Source organism: Tupaia chinensis, unplaced genomic scaffold, assembly GCF_000334495.1.
Source record: "Tupaia chinensis unplaced genomic scaffold, TupChi_1.0 Scaffold000075_1, whole genome shotgun sequence".
Lineage (NCBI taxonomy): Eukaryota > Metazoa > Chordata > Mammalia > Scandentia > Tupaiidae > Tupaia > Tupaia belangeri.
The window spans coordinates 1646258-1655428 of NW_006159535.1; the positions used below are offsets into that span (position 1 = coordinate 1646258).

The window sequence follows — 9171 nt, forward strand, 5'->3', positions numbered from 1 at the left end:
ATTAAAATAAATAAATGAATAAATAAATTTAAATAAAAAAAATATAACAAGTACTAATTCATAGTGCTCTTTCTGACCCAGAGGAATATAAACCTTAACCTCACATTATAGTATTTATAAATTCAATTTCCCAAGAACTTTAGTATTGCCTTAAATCTGTTTTCCCAAGCTAGTTCAATTCCATATATTATTTTCCTTCTCTAAAGTCCGATTTTAGAAAATAGAGAGACACCATCTCTCAAATTAATGTCTGTATCTTTCACTGAGCAATACAGAAAGTATGTTTTGAAAAAAATGACATTTAGAAACTGTGATGGGGTGGAGGGGTTGTGCTGCGCTGTAAGTGGTATATGTGTTTCCTTTGCTGGGTGATGTCTTCCAGAAAAGCAAACAGACTCAGAATGAGAAAGAAACTTCATAAGAGAAGAAAATACCAGAATTATATGCTTTGAGAAGCATGGAAAAGAAAGCATAAAGTCTTGTCTTTCATTCCTAACTCTGAAATCTGTTTTAAAATTCCTCAACTAATTTTAGATTTATTGTTATACTGCAGGCAACTATTAAAGTATAAATATTAATCTCACTAATGAAACTTTAGTCTCTTCCTTATTTTCATTACTTGATACCTAAGATCATTACTATAGCAATTCCATTTCTAAGAATCAAACCGGAGAATCAAAGACTAGTTTTGGTAGATGAAAAAGGCGAATAAATTGTTCCTCAGGCATAGGATGAAAATGACACTAGAGACAAAGTTCGTAAGAATCCCATCCTTTACTTTTACTTTTATTTCCTTGCCATTGTATGAGTCTTATGCTTTATTAAAAACAAGTTTACTTAATGAGCTTCATTCATACTGCCTCTAAAAACACGCTACTGTGTGGACCAAAGTATATCCCAGAAGGGTGAACATAAAAATCCTTCGGTATCAGTTCTAGCACCACCTCCTTCAAAACTATCTGTTGATTCCTGCAAAGTGAGAGTAATCTCTCTCTTGTCTTGACTTTCACAGTTTTTATGGTCTGATTGAATCCTTTAAAATTCATATAATGAAATGTAATCATGAATGTGATAGCATCAGGGCCTTTATAAAGGGCTTGAGGGAGTGCATGTATTCTCTTTGGCTCTTCTACCATGTAAAGACAGTGTTCATCCCTGTGCCACCTGAGAACACAGCAAGAAGGCCCTCACCAGGTGCCAAATTCTGCACTTTTATCTTGGTTTTCCCAGCCTTCAGGACTGTAGGAAGCAAATTTCTGTTCTTTATAAATTACCCAGCCTCAGGTATTTTGTTATAGCAGCACAAATAGACTAAGGTATAACATATGATTTCTTTTGTTATCTCATTCAGTATCATATTATGTAAAACTCTCACCTTCCCTACTCCCTAACAGTAGGACCTATTTATGACTTTTTTTAAAAAAATTATTATTTAACTTTATTTATTATTATCATATTTTTAAAATTTGACCAGAGAAAGACTGACAGTGAGAGAGAAAGAGAAAGCGAAAGCAGGCTGCCAGAACCGAGACCTGAACTGTGGTCAGCCATGTGGGAGTCCAGCATCTTTAACCACCATGCCACCTGCCAGCCCCTACGGTTTATCTTTATAATCCCATACTATGCATAAAAAACATGGAATGAATAATTAAATAACTCAATAGGTGGTCCACCAGGTTGTATGCAGGTCAAGGTGGCTGGATCCTACATGGCCAACTTCGTGGTTCAAGTCCCAGACCCAGCAGCTTGAAAAATATGCCTAGTGTGTGTCTGTGGATGCCCAGAATCCCAAGAGAAAAATGGAGGCCGGGAGATTTCAGCATGGCCATCCCCCTAGAAGGTGAATTCTCACTTTCCCTCTTTCTCTTTCTGCCAAGTGAATGCACCCTGTAACAAACAAAAAGGAACTCAAGAGAAAAAAAAAATCCACTTAAAACAAAGTTAACCTAAATAAATGTTAATAGTACTGTTTTCCAAAACTAACTTTATGAAAATCTAATAACAATTAGAAGCCTAAAGTAAAAGCAAACAAGATATAGCAATATGACATGATTATTAGGCTTATACATGATTATCATATTTATTACACACTTACACAGTACAGTATGCTATGCTTAATTTAGTAGAAAGTAAAAAGAATTCACTTTTACCATATTAGGTATAAGAGAAAATTCCAAATCCAAGGTCAATTCCCCGAAGAGATCTGAATTGTCCAATATCAGTAGCTATCCTGAACAATTTGCCTATAGAATGTTTGTACATCAGAGAAGCTGTTGCTAGGTGAACGCATCACAGAGGTCCAAGGAAAGAAAAGATGTCTCCTAAAGTAATACAGTAAGACCTGAGATTTTTTACTTCCCTATTAAGTGAAAACACAAAATTATTTCCATAAAGTATTAGTAAACTTAAGAAATCTTTTAAAAAATATTTTTTATTGCCTTATGGCGTGTACATTCACTGGAGAGAGAAACAGATACAGTGAGGGAAAAAGTGAGACATCACCCCTCAGGAGGGATGGCCATGACACAATCCCTTCTCCTCCATTCTCCTCCCGGGATCTTGGGCATGCATGTACATGTGTCCAGTGTGATTTTCAAGCCACTGGGTATAGGACTTGAGCCACAGTCAGCCACATGGTTGTCCAGCGACATAACTGCTTTGCCATCTGCTGGCCTCAACTTAAGAAAGTGAGACCAGCAGATGGCATAATGGTTACATCACTGGACTTCCATGTAGTCGACCACTTGCCAGAGAGAGAAAATGAGAAGCATCCCCCAGGAAGGATGACCACTTCACAATCCCTTCTCTTCCATTCTCTTTTGGGGAATTTGGGCACATACATATACAACGTCAGCAGGTTTTCCAAGCTGCTAGGTCTGGGACTTGAACTGTGTAGTCCACCATGGGATCCAGCCACCTTAACCACCATGGCATAACTTTTCTTTTAAGGCAATACAGGTCATTCTAACGTGAATTTAGTGGTAAGAACAACTGATGACTGTCTTCATTTTATTATTATTTTTTAATAAAAATTAGGTTGGGAGGAATTAAGTCACAGTCATAAAATAATAGTAGTTAATTACTTAACTAAACCAGGAGAATGAGAAATATTCTTATTTTCCTCTAAAGATTTAAAAAATTATATCCCAAGCAGAGGGTATGAAGTATAGAAATCTCATAAAGCTTACATTCTGGTGATACAAGACAAATAGTAAACATGTATATTTTAAAGAATAAAGTTGCCCCAACTGCTATAATACAGCTGTAAAGTAACCCCCAAAGCACTAGAAGCCATATGATTACCAGAGTTTTGATCTTCGGTTGATCTGAAAAACATAGTGGGCATGTGTTTCAGCACTCAGCATCCTGAGAAGCTGAAAGACTGGAGAAAGGAGATCCTGGTGTGATGACACTCTATGGAGGTTTTCTCTCTCCCTATTACCATAATGCTTCCTATCATAAAAATAGGAAAACAATAAATCACTTTATATAGTGGCATATAAAATAAATATAAATTTAAAATAGGTTAATGTCATAACAATAGGGAGGTAAATGAGTGAGCAAGTTTTTTTTTTTTTTCCTTGCTATAGGGTACATAAGCTTGCCAGAGAGAACGTGAGAAATCACTCCACAGGGAAGATGGCCATGCCACAATCACTTCTTTTCCAGTTTCCTCAGTATTTTGGGCATGCACACACATATGCCTGGAGTATTTTTCAAGTTACAGGACTCAAATTGTGCAGCTGCCAAATGGGATCCTGCCACTTTAACCACCACACCACTAGCTGGACTGAGAACAACTTTTGATAGTGTAATCAAAGATCATTGTTTGAAATATTAACATAAATCACATACTTTATTGACTAACCTGCATCATTTAACGCTCGAAAACTACCTTACAAATTTATACATATGTATTGTTCATTAACAACTGCATCCTTTCTGATGCAGATTTTTTAAAAAAACTTAATTTATTTAATTCTATTTGTTATTATTTTTAATTTGACCAGAGAGAGACAGAGAGAGAGAGACAAAGGGAAAATGAGAAAGCCGCCAGGTCCAGGATTCGAACCACAGTTGGCCATGTGGAAATCCAGAGCCCTTAACCACCATGCCACCTGCTGGCCCCCAGATTTTGTAGTTTTACTACTGAAATCAATGTTATGAGTACTTCTACACATATCTTTAAATATATATGTAAATATTATTCTAGGATAAATTCCTAGAAGTTGAAGGACAAGATTGAAGAACGCATGCTTACATTTTTGGTATTACCAAATTGCTCCTCCAATAGGTTGTGAAAATGGAGCCTCAGGGACTAGCAACTGCCATAAGCAATTAAATAAAAATATTTTGTCTATTTTTTTTTTAACATTAGCACCTGGAAATTTTATTTAAATTAAAAATTTTTATTTCTTCTTCTTCTTCTTCGGAAATTTTATTTAAATTAAAAATTTTTATTTATTCTTCTTCTTCTTTAATTTGCTATAGGACACATGTGCTTGCCAGACACAGAGAGAAAAAAGAAAGTGAGAAAGCAAGCACTCAGGTCTGGGACTCAAATGTGGTCAGCCATGTGGGAATCTAGTGCTTCAACCATACCACCTGTTGGCTCCTTGTCTTTCTATGTGAAATGCCCTATTCACATTTTTGCCTTATTTAAATAATCTGCAACATTTGATAGGATTAATTACTCCTCTTCCCATGAAATACATTTTTCACTTGCCTTCTAATACACAGCATGCTCTTGTGGATTTTTCTTGTAACACAATGAACTCGTCTTTTCAATCTTCTCTCCTGGTTCTTCCTCATCTCCTTTGAATTCTAGTACTGAAGTGTACTTGGTCTTCTACCTACACCTAGTTCCTTTGGTAGGATCTCATCTAATCTCATGGATTTAAATATAGTAAAATCACTTGGATGTCTGAGGCATCTAATAACACCTAAACTGAATCGTGATCTTACCCCCCAAAAATAGTCCTGCCACTGTTAGCTTATTTCAGCTTAGTAAATGGCAACTCCAACTGTGCAGTTGTACAAACTAGAGCATTGCTTTCTCTCATACTGTGAGTTCTTTTTTTATCCAGGTTTCTACTCAAGTCAGATACCTAGACATTGCTTTGCACACTTTAAAAAAAAAAGAATATCCTTTTAAAAAAAAAAAGAATTATTTTATTTATTTATTTAAATTTGACCAGAGAGGGATAGAGAGAAAGAGAGAGAGAAAGAAAGACACCAGGTCAAGGACTCAAAGTGTGGTCAACCATGTGGGAGTCCAGTGTCCTTAACTACCACACTATCTGCCAGCCCCCTCTTTGCATACTTCTAAAACAACCCTCTCTTGCCTCCCACTATCACTCTGTTTTCTTAGTCTATTTTTACAAAAAATGGCATTTCAGTCTCTGAAGTATATATTCCTATAGGTAGTGTCTCCCCACCAAAATACAAGCTCAGGGCAGGTACTGTTCACTACAGTATCTGCTTTGGTAGAGTATCCTCTAGCAATAAGGATAGTGCTATTGGGAAACAGTGGCCACTCAACAATTATTTGCTCAGTGAATTAATGAACTGTACAGGTCACATATAGCTATTACAGCTGAAAATCACTCTGTGACAGCAGAGGTAATAGATCTACAGGAAAGGTATCCAGATTTGAATCCTTCCCCTGGCAAAAATATGCACCTTTGCACAAATTACTCATAAAAGTCTATGGGACCAGCAGTTGACATAATGGCTATGTTGCTGAACTCCCATGTAGTTGAGTGCAGTTCAAATCCAGGATCCGGGACTTGAACTTATGCCGGGCACATGTGCATGTATGTCCAAGATCCTGAGAGGAGAATGGAGGAGAAGGGATTGTGGTGTGGCCATCCCCCTGGGGGGTGATTTCTCGCTTTCTGTCTCTCTATCTCTCTCTGTCTTTCTGGTGAGTGCACGTGCCCTATAACAAACAAAAAAAACTCTCAAAAAAAAACAAAGTCTATGTTCCTTGTGACCAGCAGATGGCATAATGGTTAAGTTGCTAGACTCCCACATGACCAACGGTGGTTCAAGTCCCAGACCTGGAAGCTTGAAACTTACTCCAGGAATGTCTGGGTGTATGTCCAAAATCCTGAGAGGAGAATAAAGAAGGGATTGCAGTATGGCCATGCCCCTGGAGGGTGATTTCTCACTATCTCTTGTTTCTCCGGTGAGCACCTGTGTCCTATAGAAAAACCTCTTCAAACAAGAAAAAAAAGTCTATTTCCCCATCTTTAAAATAGGGTTTCATCTCTTCCTCAGCAAATGAGGACAGCTGAAATAGTATCTACTGGATCGTCAAAAAAGTCATGATGCATTTTTCTACACAAAATGCATCATGACTTTTCTGAAGACTCAATACTTAGTATAGTAAGACAAAGGATTCACTACCGACAATCTACCAAAAACATTTGCTTCAAATACCATTAATTACACTTGTTCAGCTCCAAGACAATTTGAAGGTTTATGTTCAAAGATCCTTATCATTATATTGCTATTATATTATGTTGCATATATTATTAAATTTGTGCCTCTACCATGTCCACCTGTGCGAACTTCAAGAATGTTAGCTGGCCACCAGCAGCCTGGTGGTTGAGAGCCAGACCCCTTTTGGCCCACTGCAGTTGGACTCTCACCCCAGGCACTTGGAAAACATTAGGCACCCCAATCGCCAAAAATGCTGACAGGATGAAGAAATGGAGAAGGGACTGCAGACTGATCATGCTCCCTTGGAAGGTGCTTGCTTCCTCTCTCTTAGGCTCTCGAGCAATTAAAGAAAAAAAAAGTTGAAGCAATTAACAGAAACAGATATGGCCAAAAATGTCCAATTTCAATTATGGTGGTGGTTGCACAATTCTGTAAGTATATCAAAAATCACTGAATCCCACTTAAAATGGGTGGATTTTGGGGCAAGGATGTGGGTAGTGGTTAGGGTGCTGGACTTTCATGTGACTCACCAGTTCCATTCCGGGACCTGGCAGCTAACTTCCTCACTTTCCCTTCTCTGTTTCTCTGGTGAGTGTATGCGCCCGATGGCAAATTAAAAAATAATAATAATAATAATAATAATCGGGACCAGCAGTTAGCGTAATGGCTATGTTGCTGGACTCCCATGTAATACAGTACGGTTCGCGTCCCGGACCTGGTGGCTTAAAACTCACACCAGGCGCATGTGCGTGCCTGCCCAAGATCCCGAGAGGAGAACGGAGAAGGGATTGCAGCGTGACTATGCCCCCTGGGGGGCATTTCTCGCTTTCTGTCTCTCTGTCTCTCTCTGTCTGGCGAGCGCATGCGCCCTATAGCAAAAACCTCTCAAAAAATTAAGTAATTCCTTTTTTTAATGGGTAAACTTTACGCCATATATGCGCCTCAATAAAAATGTTAACAAAAAGTCAGTCTCTCATTACATTAAATTACTCTCAAAACCTAGAAACGAGGAGGGAAAAAGTCCAACAACCATCTATATCCTTATCTATCTATCTATCGATATGTCCCCCCTCGTTAGCCACCTGGCTCTGGCTCACGGGGCGCGGGTGTCAGCTCTCCAAACCCAGACTTGCCAGGCTGGCGACCCTCCGTGAGCCCGGGCACACCCCAGGTGGTCCCCTCCAGCTCTGACACCCAGGCTGAGCACCAGGTTCACCTGAGGACTTTGAAAAGCTTGGTAATGGGAACCATCCTAAGCTCTCCGAATTAGAATCCGGCGGGCCCAAACGCCAGGACGGCGGTGCGGGTGTGTGAGGAAGCCGGGGGCTACCCGCAACTCCTGAGCGGCCACAAGTACGCCCAGGCCACGGCGCCCGCCACGTTCCCGAGGCTGGGAGAAGCAGACCAGCATCCTCCAAAGGACGCCGAGCTCTCAGCCCCAGGAAGGCTTCTATAGAACCGCGACTCTCCCGGAGCCGCGCCCCCCGGCTCGGGAATCTATCTTCCCGAGAGACCGCGCGCTCCGGCTCCGCCCCCCAACTCCGCGCTCTGATTGGCTGGAGTCAAGGCGGGTTTTGGAGTCCGTCCCAGCTTCTTCAGCAGCGGGTTTCCCGCCCCACGCAGAGGCGCGCTCTGACCGAGTCTTTGCAGCAGCCAATCATTGCTGCCAGCCAGTCACTATTGCTTTCCCTTCTCTCCCCTTTGCCCTCTTCCGGCCGCCGTCCCTCTACCGCTCCGCTCAGGTCTTCCGTTTTTAAAGTGACCCAAGGCTTCCCGGGGTGTGCACGCGCCTCCAGCTCTGACGCGCAGGCGCAATCGCAGGATCGGCCCAGGCACTAGCTAAGCACGTGGGTGGGCTGTCCTGCAAGACTGCGGAGCGCGTGGAACCTCGATTTTGGTGGTCCATCGTGGGCAGCGGACTGATAAAGGCCATGGCGCCGGCGGAAATCCTGAACGGGAAGGTGGTCTCTGCGTAAGCACCTGTCATTGTTATTAGGACATGTTGGGCAGCAGGAGAGGGCTCTGAATAGGGCTTGCTGCTCCCTGCGAACCCATTTTTTGCAAGAGTGACGCTTGTAGCGGGAGTCAGGTCGGCTGGGCTAGGAGGGAGGACAATGTCTTGGGCCCTAACACCTGAAGAGCAGTCCTTTGTAGTCAAAGAAGGAGGCCTAGAGCACTATCTGAGCTTCCAAGTGGGTTGCCTGGTGGCTATGCCCCTGGTTCCTGTACTTCTGGGACGAGTCAATTGGCTGTGCTCCCAAATGTGCAGTTGCTGACACCTTTCTGCCTAGAGAGAGGGTAATTGTGGCTGCTGGGTGCTCCACAGTCGCCCCCCTGCTCTTATGAGTTAGAGTTGATAAGACTGACGTACTCGACAAGGTGACAAGGTTTATTAGTGAGAGGGTCTCCTTCCAGCCCATAGCTTTTCCCTCTGCATCAGCCTTAGTATTTGTTCCGTGGGGTCCAAAGAACTTTGCCTCTCTCTTCATTCTCTTGGTCCTATTTAATGACAGTCTCTCTGTCCTGACTCTAGAGTTGTATTCTGTTATAGTTTGGCTCCTGACTCCCTAACAATATCCTCCAGTTCATTTACCTTTGCCTGTTCTACCACTGAGGGAAATAAGCATGCTCAACTAGTGGATGCGGTTACCAGATTTACTCCCAGGAAGCAATACCTCTCACTTTTTTGTCTGGGAGGTGGTTGGTGGGGAAAGAAGAAGGGAA

General features: G+C 41.5%; 2 protein-coding genes across 2 annotated transcripts in view; one reads left to right on the forward strand and one right to left on the reverse strand.

The window, feature by feature from the left end:
- The window catches only part of LOC102473336 (coiled-coil domain-containing protein 170-like), a 32229-nt gene extending 29986 nt beyond the window's left edge, over positions 1-2243 (reverse strand). Inside the window, 1 exon segment of the mRNA XM_014584193.1 lies at positions 2151-2243. The gene's annotated coding sequence lies outside the window, so the exon portion shown is untranslated.
- Positions 2244-8154: 5911 nt separating this feature from the next.
- MTHFD1 (methylenetetrahydrofolate dehydrogenase, cyclohydrolase and formyltetrahydrofolate synthetase 1) overlaps positions 8155-9171 on the forward strand; it is an 82083-nt gene continuing 81066 nt past the window's right edge. The window contains exon 1 of the mRNA XM_006142398.3: positions 8155-8419. Coding sequence (XP_006142460.1) covers positions 8379-8419 — 41 coding nt within the window. The 5' untranslated portion in view covers positions 8155-8378. The remainder of the gene's footprint in view (positions 8420-9171) is intronic.